The 19,668-nt window shown below is 46.9% G+C and overlaps 2 protein-coding genes across 2 annotated transcripts; both read left to right on the top strand.

The window, feature by feature from the left end:
• Positions 1–6,039: 6,039 nt before the first annotated feature.
• LOC128274993 (uncharacterized) lies at positions 6,040–14,932 on the top strand. Its single transcript, XM_053013358.1, has 9 exons — positions 6,040–6,129; positions 7,662–7,912; positions 8,031–8,509; positions 8,584–8,743; positions 8,827–11,775; positions 11,961–12,155; positions 12,253–12,270; positions 12,517–12,550; positions 12,620–14,932. The coding sequence occupies exons 2-9, from the start codon at positions 7,800–7,802 to the stop codon at positions 12,626–12,628; spliced, it is 3,957 nt and encodes a 1,318-aa protein (XP_052869318.1). The 5' UTR covers positions 6,040–6,129; positions 7,662–7,799; the 3' UTR covers positions 12,629–14,932.
• A 326-nt stretch (positions 14,933–15,258) lies between these two features.
• On the top strand, positions 15,259–16,899 carry LOC128270396 (transcription factor grauzone-like). Its single transcript, XM_053007795.1, has 2 exons — positions 15,259–15,388; positions 15,484–16,899. Exons 1-2 carry the CDS (start codon positions 15,290–15,292, stop codon positions 16,897–16,899), a joined length of 1,515 nt encoding a protein of 504 aa, XP_052863755.1. The 5' UTR covers positions 15,259–15,289.
• Positions 16,900–19,668: the final 2,769 nt, after the last annotated feature.

Below are 19,668 nucleotides of genomic sequence, written 5' to 3'. Positions count from 1 at the left end.
TGAGCACAAGTAGTAGTAGACCATCGTAGCAGCAAAGGATTTGCCGAGAGTGCATGAACGGTGCTATGAATGAGTGCAAATAAATTATAAACCAAAACCGATAGTCGATAACGAAGCAGAATAGAAAGAAAACAGGAACAAACGCTAATGGTAAAAAGTAGAGGAAAATAATTAGAAAATTTATGATAACCGTTCATAACAGGCAGCAGCAGCATAGGCGAAAAATGGATTAAAAGCATTGTACCATACACAATGCCGTGCTGCAGTTCCCGTGGCGAAACAGTTTTATAGGCGAAAGACAAAAGGAAGGCACGAGATCGGACAAAAACACAAAAAAGATCAGCGTGCTTGCAACGTAGGGCAGATAATTTGGGAAGTAATTTTCGGCAAACAATGCGTGTGAGTAATTGTGCCATTGCGGCATACAAAGTAATTAATTAAGATGAGTGAGATAGGAAAAAACCTTTAAAAAAGAGTCAAAGTTGTAAACGAAACCGTAGCTTACTACCAAAAACAACACAACAGAAACAGGAAGAACAGGATTCGCGCAGATCTTATGGAGGTAAACACAGCAAACGAAATCGCGAAAAAATAATCCAGCATAATTGTACAACATAATGACTTAATGGCTGCGGTTTTTTTTTCTGTTCCGAGTGAAGAATAGGGTGAATCCCCCGGAAAACCGTTGCTGTTTCGTAGACACGAAAGGTTCTAATTAATTTGCCAGGCACTGATCACGGTTGGTGTTGGGCTAGGGTTCGGCAGAGAGCTGCATTTAAAGGCTTCATTAAGTCAACCCCGTCAGGCATCGGTGTAAGCGTAAGTGTTGCCCTAAATTAAGACGTTATGCCAACCAAACCAAAGGTGTGTGTGTGTGTGTAAAGGGTATTTTCACTTCCCACAGCCCGGCAGGATATTTCACGCTCCGACACACACGCACTCACACGCCGGCAGAACACACACGCCCTGATGAACATTGATAAACAGTCTCACATTCGACACCGGGTGAGAAATAAAGTTATCTGGGGTGTTACCGGGAAGTGGTTTTACGGAGAAGATCGTACGAAAGATATCAGATGAGGGTCGAGCCAAGGCCAAGGTGGCAGGCTTCCCTCATTCGCTATTCTGTGGTGGAAAAGATGTATACTTCTCGGTGGTTAAACTCAGTGTTTGAGCTGTTTTTCGATACTATCTGATCTTTCCATTCGAGCACTTTAAATGTGTATGCGCTTCAACTTTACAATTTGTTTTCCTGTGCCTTTAGGCGGTAGGTCTTTTATTTCCTTGAAGCCACATTTTTTTAGGTCAAACTCTATGTAAGGTACAAATGAAGCATTTTCGTATATTTACAACGCACCAGAGAAGTAAATTAGGAAAATTAAAAAATAAATATCTCAAACCAGCTAGAGTAACTTTATTTTCTTCGCAAACGCTATGAATACCGTGAGCGTTTTGAAGCTTTGCTACAAATTTAATTAAACTGTCTTTGCTGTTTTCTATGGTCAAAATGTTTCACACGAGTACAAACGAATGTTCTTGAGGTCGGACTTTGCTAACTTGAGTATTTGGCAGCGTACAGAGCGTTTAGAATGTTAGCTCGCGTAAGTGTAATGCAGGAAAATGGAAAAAGGGTAACCGATGATCAACCACAGTTCGTACGTCGATCGGAATGCCGGTAAATCAAACTGTCTACGATGTCGAATTCGGGGCAATCGAAAAGGACTACAGCCATGGGACACTTTTTCTCGGTTTGTTTTGGCTTACGCTCCTCACCGGAAATGCAATCGCGATCCAGTAAACGTCGCATCATCGCTATTGTATAATAAAACACACACACACTTACAGAACAGAAGCAAAGGAAACGAAACTAGCCAGAGAAAGACGCGCCCCACGGACCCCGTGAGGCCAGCAAGAAGGATGAAGAAACATTTTGTACGTTGGCTAAACGATAAGAAGGATAGAAAACCCCGGAAACACATGTACCCATTCCGAAGCGAACACGCGTTCGCAAGAAATAAATAAAAAGCTCGAAACCCCATACGAAGAATGGCGCGCAAACTTTGCACACATAAGCAAACAACATGAAACAAGATGGCGGCTGCAAAATAAAAGTGTTTATGATTTTGACATGAACTGATTGCGTGAATAAAATGGTTGTGTCTATGGGTGTGGGAAAAGGGCGAAGCCTGGACAGCAAGAAGCATAGAGCGGAGGTGAATGGCGGCACCCCAGGAACACCCCAGTCCAAACAATCCCCGAAGAAGAATTATGTTTTGCACAGCTTTTTCGGTGAAAAATAGTATCCACACTCTGCGGAGTGCCGCTGCACCAAGTTTTCGGAAGGTTTTTATTTTGTGTTTGTTTCGTTTGTTTAAGTTCGCTTTGTCTTCGCGGCGAAGCGATCGGCGAACACGGGGAAACTTTTGCACAAAACCCCCATGCGACGAAAGGATTCACGGGAGCGGCGGGTACTTGGCGTACGCCGAGGGACCCAGTTACATTGCTGTGCCCAAAACACACCGTAAATCATTCCCCGAAAACCCCGGTGGACACACCGTATCGAAAGGCGTCCCGAAAGCGGCTCAAAAGTTTCGGAAAAGTTTCCGCTTTTGTTTTCTTTTGGCTTCTGGTTCTTCGTGTAGGCCAGAAAACACTGCGGGCCTACAACAGTACGTACCGGATTGGTCGGCCAGTTTAAGCCGAATGTCGATATCTTTTTCTCGCAACAATCGCCCGAAGTCCCTCCACCGTGAAAACCATCTTGACAATCGGCTGTGACAGTCCCGCGAAGTTGGTCCGCCATCTGTTAGTTTGGTCTCAGCGTCGCCACGGGTACGATATCTTATTTCTCGCTTTTCTTAAACTGTGTGACACCGTGACCCCTGCCTTGAGCTCAGTACGTTCAAAAGCTACAGCTGCAAATGACACACAGTTCCGGAACGCAACAAGTAAGTAATCTATTTTTAGGACTTTTCTGTAATTTATATTTCAATTGCACAGCAATCAGCATTGATTATTGTAATTTATCGGATATTAGCGTAAATAACAGAGAAGGATTGCTTCTGTTGAGTTTCTTGAACACGCTGTGCCAAAACGGCAAAAGTGTTCGATGTAGAACTTTGACTATGTGAAAATGATTTTTTACACAAGAACTGAATACAAGAAGTACGAGCGCATGGGAAGCAAAAAGTGGCGTCAAATTCCGACGTTTCCACGAACTCAATTGAGAGAAAATTACTCAAATAACCGAAAAAGGATCGCTCTCAAACAGGTTCTCACAGAAATGGTTTCACTTTGGTGTCTCCGTCGAAATAGGTGTCTGACCAATTTCAAAGAAAAATACGTTAATTGGGTAATGTTACTTATTGTTATAAATATACTTTGTACATCCTCCGTCTGCGCAACTTGCATCAACTTGAATGCAAAACTTTAATCGTACCTCTACGACTATGTGCAAGTGTTCCTGCTAATCCCATCTCCAAGTTCCTGTTAATCCTATCGACTTATGCTATCGAATGGAGAATTCAAAGAATACCCTTCAAATAATTGTCGGCTTTGGTGTAATGCTTCCTCCAGCGGCAATCGAACATCAAGCACAATAGAACTTGCACAGACGCCCGTAAACAGACGTTTTATCATTAGCTCCGACCTAAACCGGATAAAGGCCAAAATTAGCACACTAATGTTTGCTCACCCGTAAAAGCCATCGGTACGTGCTCCAGGAGCTGGCGGGCGGAGGATGGACTTGGACCGGAACCTAGACAGCCCTCGACGGCGGGGTGTCTTGAAGGCATCTTCAAGAAAAGTTTTCCAAAGAAACGCTCCTCCGGGCCAAAGTCGTTATGCTTAAGTTGGTGGATTTGTTTAGGATTTCCGTTTCCGCCAAAGCCTTCCAGGGTCTGCCGAGAGAGAGAGAGAAGAAGGTGTACGTGATTACGGGCGGGTTCGACGGTTCGTATATTTCATCGGTTTACATTCGGCAGGGCGCAATAAATTTCAGGAAGCCCGCCAGAAAAGCTACCATCCCGTGGTCCGGGAAAAGGTGAGTTTGGTGTTTTGATGCGCCCGAAATGCCCAGCGCCCAAAGCCTTCCGAAATGTTGATGCGAAACAATCCCATGCCAATGGTTCAGGTTGGAGGGGACGATTTTTCAAATGGTAAACATTGGAATTTAATTGCAACAACAGCGTCTAATCGACTCGAAACTGATGGTGGATGGGTTCTGCTGAGAGTCGCCGTGGTTCCTGAGTGTGGGCCCTTCGGCTTCCTGAGCGCACAGCCGGGACTGCTTCCTCCACTGGGGACACGCTTTGGGCGACCAAACGATACATTGTAAAGGATTATAAATGTGTATAAGCTGCTTAGCGTGTGTACTTGTAGACACATGCCGTTTGTTTGCGCCGTACTTTCGGTAAGCGATGCCATGCCATGTGTATGACGGTCCTTGGTCCTCGACGTGAACTTGTGGCCGGATGAGATCGCGTGTAGGAGATGACATGTGCAACTGTGTTCAAAAATTAGCCCTCAGCTCGTCGCTGTCCTTGTACCATTAGAGCGTCTCACCATTTGCACATTGTTGGTCGCTAGATTTCAACTGACCAACCTCTTGGGGATGGCGGCACGCTAAAAGCAGGTCAAGAGCTCTGTTAAAGTGCGCACTTCAGTTGCCATTGGATCGCTGGTCTCAAATTTGGGTGCTCAGCGAGAAGCAGCACTTTAAAGTTGCGAAAAGCATGCAGAGGTACGCTTTACAATAAACGGTTTACCGAACGAATTTTCGTTTTGAAGTTTACTGTACTATTGATGTTGTTTTCATTAAACAACAAGAAAGTAGCCGATTGAGAAATAATCAGAGAAATGTAACGTTTTCTTACTTATTTGAAACTCGTGTTTGCAGCTAGCGACACCTATACGTAAGCTAGCGGTACTAGGATCGTACAATCTTTGCACACAACTGTCACCTTTCGGAGCAAAAAACTCAGGAAATCGGGCAAGTGTCAAAACGATAAAAAAAAAACAAACAAATGAGTCAGAGATTGCTGCGGATTCGGTCGTTGTTCCGCTGCAAACAACCGCAAAGTAAAAACAGATTTATCAGTTCGGTGTCGGTTTGTGGCAACGTGTGCATAGGAAATCTTACCCATACGTCGATTCCGTACCGTACCGTTAGGACGAAGATAACGAGGATGAGCTGTTCAGTTGCATCGTGTACCCGCGAGCTGCATTAGTTACATAAGAAGTGCGTGGAATGTAAAGAAAGTGAAAAAACTGTACCCCCCGTTCGTGCGGGGTCATGTGAAAGTGGGTGCTGTAATGCAGCAGCAGCTGCCTGTGCTCGAGATGGTGCACTTTTGCTTTGCGTAGCTGCGCTCCGTTGGTCGCCATATTGATTTCTGGCCCGAAGGGAAAATTTTTCGCATCAAGCAGTGCAAATTAGTGGCCCAACGCCTCGTTTCGGTTGCCTAGGGAAACGGAAGTGTTCCGCTGCTGATCGACAGTAGCTAAACATCTCATATCTCCTCAGCAGAGTTTTGGTGATTTGCCTACCGTTTTTTTTTGCACTACTTACTGTTGGGCGGAAGGGGAGCGAATGTGAAAGAGAGAAAGCGCGAGTGGGAAACGCGGTAGCAAGTGCGCGAGAGAGTGTGTGAAACAGGAGAGGCAAAAAATTGCTTCAGTCAATCCACTTTTCACCCTCCCGCCGCGAGAGCAATCGCGGTGGCCGCGGTGTGTGCGCACGCACTGGGCGCATTCGGTGTGCGCGTGTGTGGGTGTGCTGTGTGCGGCCCCAAGCAAGGAGTGAAAAGAGACCGTATTTGCCCGCGAGGCCCGCGGTGAAGTGCTGTGCACGAAAAGCGATGAAAATACCGTCCTGAAACTCGCGATCACGGTTTGGTGTGACAACTGAAGAACGTAGCGATTAGCGCCGTGTTTGTTTATCTATGCGGCACCGGAGCGGGTGTGTGTTGCCTCGCCCGTTTATCACGGCCACAGAGAACCGTGAGCAGCGAAACGGGGACAAAGGGAAGCATTAAAATACGGAGAGAATGGAATGAGCAGCATCAAATTACGACACCAATCGCGTTGTGTCGGCTGAACGACGAACGGAAAGCGCCTTTCTGATTGCAGGTAAGACACGGACACGGATGAGAATGACCTCCAAGGCAAAGGCAATCAGCATGCCAAGCATGGCACCCTTTTCCGATCTAAAAGTAGGTTTTTGGGGTGGCATTATGGTGCGACAGTTCGAAAGAGGAGCAAATTAATGGTGAACGCGCCGCGCCACGGATGGGGCGTACCTTCGACGGAATCGGTCGATTGCAACATCAATCGTATCGAGTAGAATGTGAAGTAGCACGGAAAGAACGTGGAGAAGGAACTTCATTGAGTCATCGTAATGTCAGCAAATACAACACCACCCGATCAATGGCGCATCAGCGTTGGTATGAGTGTATTGTGCCGTACACACGCACACTCCCAGCGCACCGTACGCAATGGAGAAAGATTGCATTCGAACTTTGACAGATGATGATAACTCCGGTTGTTTGTGTCGTTATCGGGCGTTGTTTCGCTTCGTTCACAAACCGCAAGTTATTCGCCGTTTAATTTGCTGCTGCTTAAGTTTCATTCACCGTTCAATTCAACAATCCAGATATTAATCCTTTATGGTTTCATAAACACTGCTGTTTATTGTGTTATGATATTGACACTGATTGGCAAAATATGGATAACTTGAGGGCGGCCAATAATGAGTACATCCGTCCTTGGTGCACCCCAGCAGGAAACAGATACATTTTTGCGTCAAATGAAAAGCATTGTTTTTTCGTATGCACTGTGCCACGAGCAACGGATTGATTGAGGAATCAACGCGAATCAAGACTTGCACGATTCCAATTATGGTGACGCTGGCGCGACCAGCAAGACCGTCACTTCCGCCGCTCGCCGCATCTGTTCTCGCATCGCATGCGTCGCGGTTCGCTACAACTTGGCGTTGGTTGGACCTCGAAAAGGAGTTCGCCAGTGGGCCGATCGAGCGAAAGACACGTCCTCAAAGCTAACTGCGGATTTTAAGACATTGAATTTATAATCGGACAACCGTAAAAGAACGTCGTTGAGCTCGTGCTGTTGTGCAGTCGGCCCTGTCCGTTTTGTTTGCTTCGTGGGACTTGGGGAATCAGGCCCAAATAGCAAAAATCTATTTACTGTTATAATGTAGACTCTTATTAGTTGCCTGTTTAACTGTGTCTTGAAGAGCACCGAACTCAATTTATCTCGCTTTCCATAAATTGTATGTTGAATGATGGTTTTTAATAATCCATTCAACTATGAAGCATTATAAAGAATTTTGAAACTTATCAGTTTTATTAGTTGCTACATTTCCGATTCAATATACTCCAGAGGCGTTTTGCTTCAATTTAATCAATTAATCAATTTCACTTCACTTCACAAAACCTATCATTGGCTATTTCGTATATTTTTTTAGTTTAGTAATTGAAATATCACGCTATAGTTTTTGAATGTTCTAAGCACAAAATACGCAAAGTAAATTACTGCCAGTACTGCAACCGGCGTACCGACAATTTGTATCAACAGCATTTTTATTATTCTGGTACTTGTCCCGCAATAACATCCTGTCGCCGGCTTTTTATCGCATTTCACAGATATTCTCTATCGTGTATGGCATCGATAGTTCTCAACGTCTTTGCGCTAAACGCGGTTCCATAAAGGAGCTCTGCGCGATCGGAATTTTGGATTGCCGATTGTAAAAGTACCTCACTCATCCCTCTGACACAGTCACAATGGCTGCCAGTCCCGGTTCAGACAACAACTGCAATATATACATGCCACCGTTGGGTTGCTCGGTGGCATCCTCGCATGACTTCAGTGATTACCAATGGTTTACGGACTTTGGGTAAGTTTCTACTGACCGGGCGGAGGAGAGGGTTTTATGTTGCACCCGGGAAATGTTCCCTCTGCAGTGGCGATTCTGGAATCCAAACAATCACGCAAACTTTATTCGTTTTCCGCAGAAGTTATCGCGACGGAGTGGCCACTCATCAAAGCATCCTTTCGGCCCTCTCCGCCTCGTACAATGGCATTGGAGAGCTGTCGTACTACGAGAAGATGGCAAAGGACATCGACGCCAACCTGGCGGAGATCGATATGGAGAGCTTCCGCACCGAGGACATCCATTCGCTGCTGACCGGTTTGCCCGGTCATCTACACGCGAATGACACGGAGCGGAAGTCGCGTAACAATAACCGCATTTTCTCGACGATCAGCGCATGTACGGGAGCAGGACTGATAACGGCCGATCTTATGGACAATTCGATTTGCAAGTCAGAGTTGCTCTTCTCTCCCGTCAAGGAGTCACACATCAGTGTCGATTCACTCGACATGGACGGATATCCGGACGAAGAAGACATAATACTCACGTGTCAGGCGAATAAGAACAACTACACGATCGCGTTCGAGCAGAGCGTACTCTACTCCGACGAAAGCTTTTACGGTAAGGTTTTTTTCCTAGCCAAACCGGCCCAATTGCCATTGGTTGGTTGTTTGAAACATAACTTTTTATTGTAGCAGATGGGCCAGAGAACTACGGCAAGTACAAACGAATGAATTTGCTAAACAACCTACAGAACCGCACCAAATTAGTTAAAGCACGAGAATCATCCATGTCTCACTCGGAAGTTGGTTACACCACCTGGAGCAAAGTGAAGCGAAATGGGCCACCGCAGAGGTAATTGAACAACCGCGTCACCTAATTCATAAATTGTGACAAGAGTGTACTAACCTGAAAAGGGACCCATTTTTCTTCCGTAGAGTGGCGATTCCGATCAATCCTCTGATAAGCCACATTTCGCGACACGCTCGGACATGCTTCGTGCGCAAGAGCCTCAGCATGCCAAATCTCCAAGCGAACAATACTCACTCGAACCAAAGCCCGCAACATGCCCCTCCGAATGGCCAGCAACCGTTGAACGTTTCGCAAGCCGCCGTTAGCAACCAGTCAGCGGAATCTTTCGATCGACCATTGCGTACATTGCTTCCGATGTACACGCTGCCCACGGATTCGGAGAACGAGAGCAACAACGGCAACAACGATGGTGCGGATGCTTCGATGCAGCACGAAAGCGAGCAGAGCGTTAATTTGGACGACCAGCAGCATGATCAGCAGCAACAACAACAACAGTCGCACCAGCAACAGCAACACCAACCGTCGTTTAATTTGGTGAAATTGTTCATTAAACAGAAAAGCAGTTCCACCGACACCTGCATGGATGTGTCCTCCGGGTGCTGGCCTAGCGATAGTACGAACAGTGGCGGTTCGGCCGGTGAACATCAGCCGCAGTTGCTGCGTGGACGTAAAAAGAGTATGCACGACTCGGGCAAATGCTCTTCCACCATGGGTGCGGCCGCGCCCATTGCTAGAGGGGCACTCGATGACGACGATGACTTCCAGCTCGACAGTTTGGATGCACAAATTAACACTCTAAACAATAATGCGTGCCCCCATCGGGTGGTCGAAGAAGGTGGAGAGAACCCTCACACTGATGGCGATGGTGCGGATGGCGGTGGCCCGGTAGCTTCCCACGGAGTCCATGGCCCTGCTTTGGGGCATGTAAAGTTGAATGATTTCAACCGTCAGGTTCCCTGTTCACCACGAAAGCAGTATAAGGGGTACAACATGAACATCGGTGGCGCAGGAAGGGCCGTGGTGAAGAATCCTGCCACCGTGCACGCTCGGCTACTGCAAAATGGCTCTAGTATCAGTAGCAGCAGCGGTGGCGGTGGTTGTATCGGAGGAAGCATCGCAGCCAGCCCACTGAGCAGTATTAGCAACAATAATCATCACAACAATGTGAACAATAACAATAGTTACAAGGACACCAACAGCGAGGCGAGCCGCACGTCGGAGAATCTGACGCAGATCTTTAACCACAGTGGTAACAACAACACCACAACGCCGCCACGGACGACAAAAACGATTCCGCTCGAAATGATCACGAAATCGATGCAAACATCGCTGACGGGTGCATCAGGATCACGCGAAAAAGTTCGTGTAATTCCACCCTCGTTTCTCGATCGTTTGAACGAGCTGGGCGACCGGCAAAAGGCGCCCGTCTTCGTCGTCTACCCGAACTACGTGCTTCCGGATTTGGGTTTCCTCAAACCGCAAAACGAGATAGTGCTATCGCCGCTATCCTTCCGCGAAACGATGTCCGGTGGCGGGCAGGCCGGACGCCCGATGAAAAAGGCTCGACCGCTTTCGCTGAACGACATCGAAACGATGAAGCAACGAGAGTATCGGCACGTGGCCGACTGGAAGTCGCTGGTGTTTCTGCTTCCCAACCACTACCGTAAGCTGTTGCGCCACATTCCGGAGGTAAGCGAACTCGCCCTGTCAACCGAAAGTCGGCCAATGTTCTGCCAAACGCCTCCTTTGCGGCGTGGCGGAGTCGGTACTGGAGAACGGGGTGTAGCCTGCGATTGCCTGGCGTTGCTGCACCAAAATACCCAGACATACGCGAGTTCAAGCTCCGGCGGAAGTTCCAGTGCGGCACCAAGCTCGGGCTATCGTGGGTCGTCCACTATGCTCACGACGGGCGACTCAGAGATGGACATCCACGGCACCGGTGTAGCACCGAATGCACTGTACGTCTACCAATACGACAGTCCGGCGGAGGTGTTGGCCTCGTGCGAGAGGCCACCATCGGGACGGATGGCGGGTGGGCCACCGAAAAGTATTCTTCGCCGGCCCGCCGGCCGTGGCAATACGGGTCCGACAAAACCAAAACGGAGCAGCATGTTTGAGGAAGAGCCTCCCATAGCGGAACTGCAGCAGCATCCCGCGTTAGGTGCGAGAGAGAAGCGGCGCTCACTGCAGGAACATCATTCGTACAATTTTTACGAAGAAGAGCCCGAACACGGTGAACACAAGCTGCACAATTCGCCCAACATGACGCCCCATCCACGGTTGGCCAACACTCCAAAGCTTCCGTCAGCCGACCACTACCACAAGCTCAATAAATTGGTCGAGCTAAGCGAAAGGGAGCTACTGGCCGCAGGTGCTGGCGCTGGAAGCGCTGGTATTCACCCGACGGAAGAGGAACTGGAGGCACGGGCCCGCGCTGAGCACTTCCTTTCGCACGTCCCACGGGCGGAACTGAAGCATTACGCTGAAATTGCACACATTCTCGAGTCGACCGGCGAAGCGATCGAGGAAGTGAACGATGAGACGTACGACCGAACGAGGCTACGGAACGAGGTGAGCCGGGCGTTGTCGCAGCGCCGCAATGTAACCTTCACCAAGCCGGCGAAAGCAGCGGCGACAACGCCCACGGCCTGCACGACTCCGGTGCGGCAACCGTCTTCCTCTACTGCTGCGGCCGCCAATACCGTGTTGCTGCGACCGACTGAGATAAAGTTTTCCACGCCACCCAACTCACCCAACATGTCCGTCGTGGCACCGAACCATGGGGTGACGATTGCTGACCGGAAGCCTCCTCCGGCGCAGCGTACCATGGCCACTCCGTCATCGGCGGGTTCTCCATCTTGCACCGAAAAGGAAAAGCAGGACAAAATACAAACCAATCGTTTCAAACGACTACAGATACAGTGGGAGCTGCTGAGCAAGGAAGCAAACGGTCGGGCGGCGGTGGCCGAAAGCCAGCGGAAAATGGAAATCCGGAGCGGAGGAAACACACCGACCAGTGGTAACAGTGCTACAAAATCTCGCATTCCGCGTCCCGTCAGTTATCCAACAACGAGGTAAATTGAAAACCAGCTTCTTTGCTCATAAACTATGTTCCCATTCTATGATTTGATGCCACTGGTATATTACAAATGTAGCCAATTTCAATTCAATTTAATTCATTCGTTAAAAGAAGCTCACAGTTTGGGTGTTTTTTTTTAAACATTTCCTAAATGACAACCACTACTACTAAATTTTCCAGGACAAACTCTGATCCCGTGGTCAGCAAAACGTTGAAGTCGCCCAGTCGCATTATAGCTCCGAGAAAATATGGCGCAGCGCAATCACCGCAAACGCATACCGCAATGGCCACCACACCACCCACACCAGCCCCGCGAACCCCGAATAAAACATTTGCTAACAGCACGCCGAAGAAAGTGTCCTCAGTTCCTTCTCGGTAAGTATTGGGCCTGTTGGTGGTTGGCTCTGTTCGCAGGCGACAAGAAGGTTCAATTTTCTCTTACATCTCTTCTTCATTCCTTTAAAATGCTCAGCCCTGCGACACGCACACGGTGAAGAGAATAGCCCGAATTGGATAAATCGTTCAGCACTAACCGGTTATCTGTTTCTATTTTTTCGTTTTTTCTTTCCGTCAATTATATGTTCACCGCCACCGCCACCAATCCTCCTCAACAATCGCCCAAATTCTTGATTCCGATTTCCCACGACCTACGCTTCCTTCTACACTGAATCTTCTCAACTCTATCTACTTTGTCTATGATATGATTTGATAACCTACAATCCGAACTTCACCACAGCATACCACTCTTGCGTCGGGACAAACAAATGACGGTAAGTGTGCCGCGACGGAATGTATGGGCGATGGTAAGATAATTTCGGATTTTTCTCTCGTTCCCGTAGGTGAAATAATAACAGAGCGAACTGTAAAACTTGATCGATTGACGACGACAGAAACAATAGACAACCAACTACTTATCACCAAGCTCATCGCAAAGATACTGTCTCAGAGTGTGGAGTAGAATGAAGTGTAAAAATTCACGTAGAAAAAGCCTCATCCTTCACAAGTTGTAGCAAAACACCGGATTAGGAGACACCGGTTCCCGGATGGAAAGGAATATATTGTTGGGGAACCGTTGTTGTGCAGAACGTAGCGTGTAGTGACAAGAACACTATTGTTACCCTTCACTTCACACTGTACGCGACCAAAAAAACGTATTGATTTTCTATGGAACACTAGCAAAGCAGCCGAGAGTGCGTTAAACTTGTCCAAGCGATCGGCTTTAGCATTGGTTAGCTACTATCACCATCACTCACACTGCATATCATGTACCCGTAACGTAACCGCAGCAATACGCCCAAGTGTCGTGCAACAGATTCGCAACAGATTGTGTAGATATCGAATGGAGGATCTTTTTTCCAATGGAGAGATAGCATTTCCAAAGAAGAGTTTCGTCGTGTCGTTACGGGTGGCATCGATATAGTATAGAATGTAAGAGCGCTTAAAGTTTCGCTTGCATTATGTTTGCGTTTTAGTCGCTACTTCAGTTGCTTTTTAGAGAATGTGCCGGTATCAATCAAAAGAGGGAGTTGCGCAGTGACAGAAGGACCCCCATTGCGGAATGTAATATACACGGTCGTTATGTACCCGCTACTCGGTTGTCCGGTAGTGGGCAAATGGGACAGGAAAAGTTGAATCGAGTGGGGTACCGTTTCTTTCGTTCGGTTGTCGGTCGTGCTGCATACGTTCAATATGGATATGTACTACTGATAACAATACTCATCGCCAGATTAATCGATGCTTTCTAGTATAATCAGCGACGCAGTGATAAGGAGTCATTTATGTGATGGAATGTAACAGAGCAATGTTGAAAAGTGATTTGTTCACCATATAGGCATGTACAGGCAATGCTTAGGAAAGATGTATATTTTTGGCCCCTTTTCGTTTTCTTTTGTTTTACTGTTACAAAATATTTTGAAAGCCAGCAGAATATTTTTCTATATGTACTAAGCATATTCATGGACACTTCTCCTTCTTTATGCGGACAAACCCCTAAGTCATTAGATTAAAGTATCTAAAAGAATTTCAAAAAGTATCGATTTTATTTTCCTCTTTATGTATTCGTTTGCGATTTAATAGCTACATTTCTCATATTAATCTTTTCGATTTAAAAATCGATCAAAATACTGCAAGGCGGCGTACTACGCTCAAAGCTGATGCTTGTGTTTGTACTGAATTTATTTGTCATTTACCTTAGGTGAGTTTAATGCAAAATTAACACACCGAACAGCCAATTTAATCGAATTCACGAACTCGCTCGAATGGATTATGCAGAATGTATTGGATATTTAGTTTCTCCGATTCGTTTCCTTTCGAACGAAAAAAAAACCGACGCATTGAAAAGTTTCGTGTAATATGCGTTTACTTTATAGTGGAGCTGATTTTATTATTAGGCTTTTATAATCAATATATTGTTACCATGACTGTGAAGGAGCAAGAAATGGGATTGACACGAAAATTCATGCCGGAAACAAACTTAAACCAAACCAGGGCTAGAAACCTAACGAGACTCCAATGCTTGATGGACTTTGTTTACGTGTTAATATGCAACGACTTTCTGAACTAGTCTCCATGGATAGATTTTTTAGTTAAGCTGATCTTAACCCACGATCGATAGCCATCCCTGGCACAGCAACGACAGGAAGGTTGAAAATGGCAAACATTGCTTCGATTACCTCTTTTTGTTTTATATAGTAAAACCGCTATTTGCCAAAAAATTAATTGCTAATGAATTGCAGTTCGCTACATCGGTCACTCGCCACTCCAAGAATTCCTATCCTACACTCTTACCAGCTCACGATAGTGCGCCGTGCCATAAAGGTAACTGAAAGTTACTGAGAGAAGATGGCAGCTCCGTGTTTCTTTTATTATTTGTACACCGCATCGGAAACGAACCAACGTACGCGTGCGTAACGAAATATGTTTAAGCGACACGGTTATACATCATACTCTTTGTATGCCGTGAAACCACCATGCATGTAACGAAATCACTTCGCTCACTGAAATTGTGCTAGTTCAACGTAAACAATCGTTTTGGCTTTTGCTTATTTATTATATTATTCCCAATCGTTATCCGCATTATTGCAGCAGCGTGCAAATCAGATTAAAGTATATATATACATAAATATATTTGATGAAAAGGACTAAACCATATTATACAAAAGGCTGGAATGCCCAATACAAAAATAAAGCATTTAATCGAACAATATTATATTCTTTTTTATTGTTGTTTTGAGACACTTTTATCTAATCGTCTTTCACGAAAAATGCGACAGTTATTATCCGTGATTGGAGGGTGTGTCGTGCAACGTTCGTTTCAAATGAAATACATTTTGGAATTAAACTGCGTCATATACTGTTGGTGCAGTCGAGCAGTGTGTTTTCGAGCACTTTTTCCAATTTCAATGACAGAAGGTAAAGTAGAATTTTGTTTACAATTTATTCAGAGTTGTTTTGCTTGGTGGTCTGGTCTGAATGAGAGTAATAATTAATTGTGCACTCCTTTTTTCGCCATGAACCGTTGTCGATTGTGTCTAGCGTATCGCGAAGCTACTGTTTCCATTGATCAAGATCCCTTTCGCGAAAAGCTAAAAGTGGTTTTTCAACTTCAGGTTGGTAGTAAACAAGAAGACTATCCGCAGAGTTTATTCCAAATTTCGATGCTAACTCCAAATATCTTGTTAACTTTTGCAATGTCTGATTCCAGTTCGATGCAAATGACAAATTACCGACGGCAGTGTGTACCGAATGCTGCGAAAAAGTTGACAATTTTTATGATTACACGCAACAAGTATGTAAAGCACAAGAGCAACTAAGCAGTGAAGAGGAGGAAAAGAATTTTGACTTCGTAGAAATCAAGGCGGAACACAGATTGGAAGATGAGCCTATCATTGAAACTGATCAGTTGAGTCCAAAAGTGATCGCTTCCATGGAAAGTGCACAGGAAGTTGACCATCTAGAGGAGCAAGAAATGGTCGAAGCGTTGGATACTGAGCCGGAAGAAAACGATGATTCCTTGGACGATGACGTTGCAGAGGGTCTTGAAATAGAAGTAGTTTTTTCCGACCGCGATGAAGGGAACACAGAAAAGGAACTGCTGAAGGAAACGTCCACCCAGCTGATGGAGGAAAACAACCGCATAAAGGAGTTTTTTTCGATGACCTGCGAACTTTGTTCAGTGGAACTCGACACGTTCTATCAGCTTCAAAAGCACTTTCGCAAAGCACACAACGAGCGGGGATTTATCCGATGCTGCAATGAAAAGTTCTATCGACGATTCAAGCTGCTCGACCACATATCGTTCCACGTAACTCCGGATGCTTATCGGTGTGAGCTTTGTCAGAGAAGCTACAAAAATCGCTACACTCTGCAGCAGCACCTACACCGACGCCATTCCGGACCGAAACACAGACCATACAAATGCGATAAATGCCATCAATCTTATGAGAAAAGTTATCAACTCCGGGCACATGCCAAGCGGCACATTCTGGCACCCTGCCAGCTTTGTGACAAGGTAATGTCGAGCAATCAAGCCCTCCGTGCCCACATCGATAATATTCACCGTGCCGATAAGAAGCTAATCTGTGATACTTGCGGAGAGCAGTTTCGAACCAAACCAGCACTCGACCGCCATGTCCGTAAACATCTTGGCCTGGAGCTGGTAGAGAAACGCCAATGTCCCCAGTGCGGGGTGTGGGTCAATGGGGCAAGGGGCTTGAAAATGCACACTCGCAACGTACACCCGGGCAAGGACGAGGTGTTTGAGTGCGACATTTGCCATCAGCGGTGCAAAAATGCGACCACACTCTACCAACACCGGAAGGGGGTGCACGCGTCGGATCAGTATGAGTGCGAATTTTGCGGCAAACGGTTTAAACGCAAAATTTATCTCAAAGAGCACCGTGCGTCCCACGTCGGACAATCGCTGTACTCGTGCGATGTATGCGGGCTGAAGATGAACTCCAACGGGAATATGTACGCCCACAAGAAAAGTCAACACCCGGAGGAATGGCGAGAGGCTCAACGGAGAAAGCAAGAAGCCGCTGCCGAAGAGGCCCGCAAGTCGATTGCGGCGTTAGCCGCTCAGAAAGCACTGGGAGCATTGAGCACAGAACGTATTTAGGTGATAGATATAATAATAAATTATGTCATATAATAAATAATGTTGTATCAGAAAGCAATAGTCACACACTAATGGACAAATTTGAATACCCCATTCACGTAACGGACTCGCCTCGATCTGACAGTATGCTCGCGGCCTGCACAGACCTTGGTTCTGCTCGCTGCCTGTACACATCTTGGTTCTGCTCGAAACAGCGAACCGGGGCAAAAAAGTTCTCCACACGCTACGATTTGACTGATACTTTGGACTGTGCAATCGCATCGCCACAGACAAATCGTACCGTGTCGACAGCGAAATTGCACCGACTTTTGTCGTTGTTGGCCATTGCCGCAGTTTTAAGCCCGGTCCACACGTTACATCGAGCATTAATTCTTTCCAATTTCCATACATGGTGGTTTGACATGTAGACATATTGATGCACGAGATGTTTACGGAATTTATTGAAATTTAATCATTGCTTCGCTTTAAAACCATTTCCTCTGTGACCGATAAGTGAACACAACGTATCGGGTTTGCGACGCAAATCGTAATGAAATCGTACCGTGTGGACACTCCACAGATAGCTACTAACCGATAACAACTTTGATCTGCGCAGTCCAAAGTAGCAGTCAAATCGTAACGTGTGGACCGGGCTGAAGAGCAGTAAATGTTTGTAGGACGGAACGGTTTTCTCGGTTCACCAGTCGTTTGTGGTGATTCGAGCAGCGCGAATCAAGAAGAAGGCCAGTAGCAGCAGCAGCTCCCGTAGATTTCGCACCATCTGCTGGTCCCGTAGTTTGCTGCTTTGCGCTGCTTTTAGGACCCCTGCACCCCATCATCGTCATCTTTGTGCAGCTGAATCACAACCCGCCGTGCGCTTCAGTGCTTGTTTGCTGGTGCGAAAGCGATTAATAATGTAATTTGCGTCCCGGTCTCGTTGTGCGACATCGCGACAATCGTTTTACATCCGATCTTGGGCCAAGGAGGAACGTAGGAACGTTTTTCCAGTTGTTCCGCACAGCAGCCGTGAACGGTGAGAAGCAGTTGGGAAACACACACCACTGCGCACAGGTGATGGCAATCAGCACATCCTGAAGTGCAGCAGGGAAAAGGGACACACTGCGGCCGAGATGTGGAAGCAATAGAGGTGCTGACCGTTCCGGTTGGGTTTAGGCAGGGCGGTCTGTGTTTTGTGTTGATTCCGAGGTGGTTGCTGTGATTGTGCATCCGCCTCCCGAGAGAGCCGTGTGTGGGAAGGAAAGAGAAAACGTTCACCAGAAAAGAAAGAAGCTGTTTGTGTCTGACACATTTTGGTTCCACATCGTGGTGTTTGTGGAGCCCAACGGAGAGTAAAGAGTGCGGCCTTTCCGGTGGAAAATGCGCCGGTGAGAAAGAGAGCACTGCGCGCGCTGGTGGTGTGTGTGTTTCGTGCATGGTGTTGAATGTGCGTAGAATTTACCGTAATGCAACCGAGCTATCGCTGAACGTCGCGCCATCATTAAACATCGTAGAAAGAATCGGGAAAACAAAAGAAAGAAATTATAACAACAGTGCAGCATAACGATAAGTTCATCCAAGAAAGCCAGCAGTACCTGCCGCGTGTGTGTGGAACAAATCACATCTATAGTGCGCGCGGTTACGTTGTCCCAGCAACACCCAACCAGCATAAGTTTCATCTCTACCTTGAGGAGGCCAAAGGTAACAGGGGCAGCGCCCTGCTCTTGGTTCGTGTTTTCTCAGTGTTGACATCGAACCACAATATCGCACACTAACCCAGGAACGAAAAGTGGAGATCTGAGTCTGAGGTAAGTATTTGTGGTGTACAATTCCCAATGCAAACCAATTGGAAACTCTTGTTCGGCCAAAAGTCATGCGATTCTCGTACCACGCAAGAGAGATGGTGCGTGTGTGGCACCGGGGAGAGCACGACAAGACGGGTGGCAACCAATAGCACGTATGGCGGAAGTCTATTTTTAGTGATTCATCCCTTGTTACCGGCAAATTCGCCACCTAATGCGTCTGGGGTGCCTTTTTTTATCTTCCCAGCAAACCGCGAACGATACCCTCTGACACGCGGACCATAATCGGATGTCGGGGTGGGGGTGAGTTTTAAATATTACTCACCCAGGTTTTCTAAGGTTCCGTGGATGTAAAAGAAAACTGGCGAACCAAACGGTGTGCATTCCGGATCGTTCGTTTGTGTAACGAACAGCACGTAATTGGGTGTATCGGATATCCATCTCAGTTGGCGTTGCTCCAGCTTCCAATGGCGATCTCTGACCATGAGAGCTCTCGAGTGTCCGCCGCCGTCGCGCTGCTCTCTCTATGTGTCAAGGCGAACGCAACTCAAAACGGGGACGCGTGCAGGGCCGCAGGGTCCTCTACATACACGTTGCCGGCGAGATAATTGCCGTCCACGTGGCATGTCCTCTTCGACCAGTCCGAGAGTTTTTATGCTCCAAAATCGATTTATTGTTTGGCGCGCGGCGTAAAGGAAGAAAAGTTGAAACAAATTGTAGCACGATCATACGCCAGGCTGTGTCAGGCTGACTGTGTCCGTCGTCACGAGGCACCGAAAGCAGTGCAATAAATGTACAACCCGTCCACGCAATCACGAAAGGTCACGCACGGATCGTGGCTCAGCCTATGGCTGGGAGGTGCAAAAAAAACGGATATACCTTTTTAAAACGTGTAGAGGGAGGTGTTGTTGGCCTGGTAACTGGTAGATTGAACCTGTTGCTCCAGTAACACGGTATAAGCCCCGCCAGCAACAGGTCACCTTCGCGGTGG

Source organism: Anopheles cruzii, chromosome 3 (assembly GCF_943734635.1).
Source record: "Anopheles cruzii chromosome 3, idAnoCruzAS_RS32_06, whole genome shotgun sequence".
NCBI lineage: Eukaryota > Metazoa > Arthropoda > Insecta > Diptera > Culicidae > Anopheles > Anopheles cruzii.
This window is presented reverse-complemented; position numbering and strand designations above follow the sequence as displayed.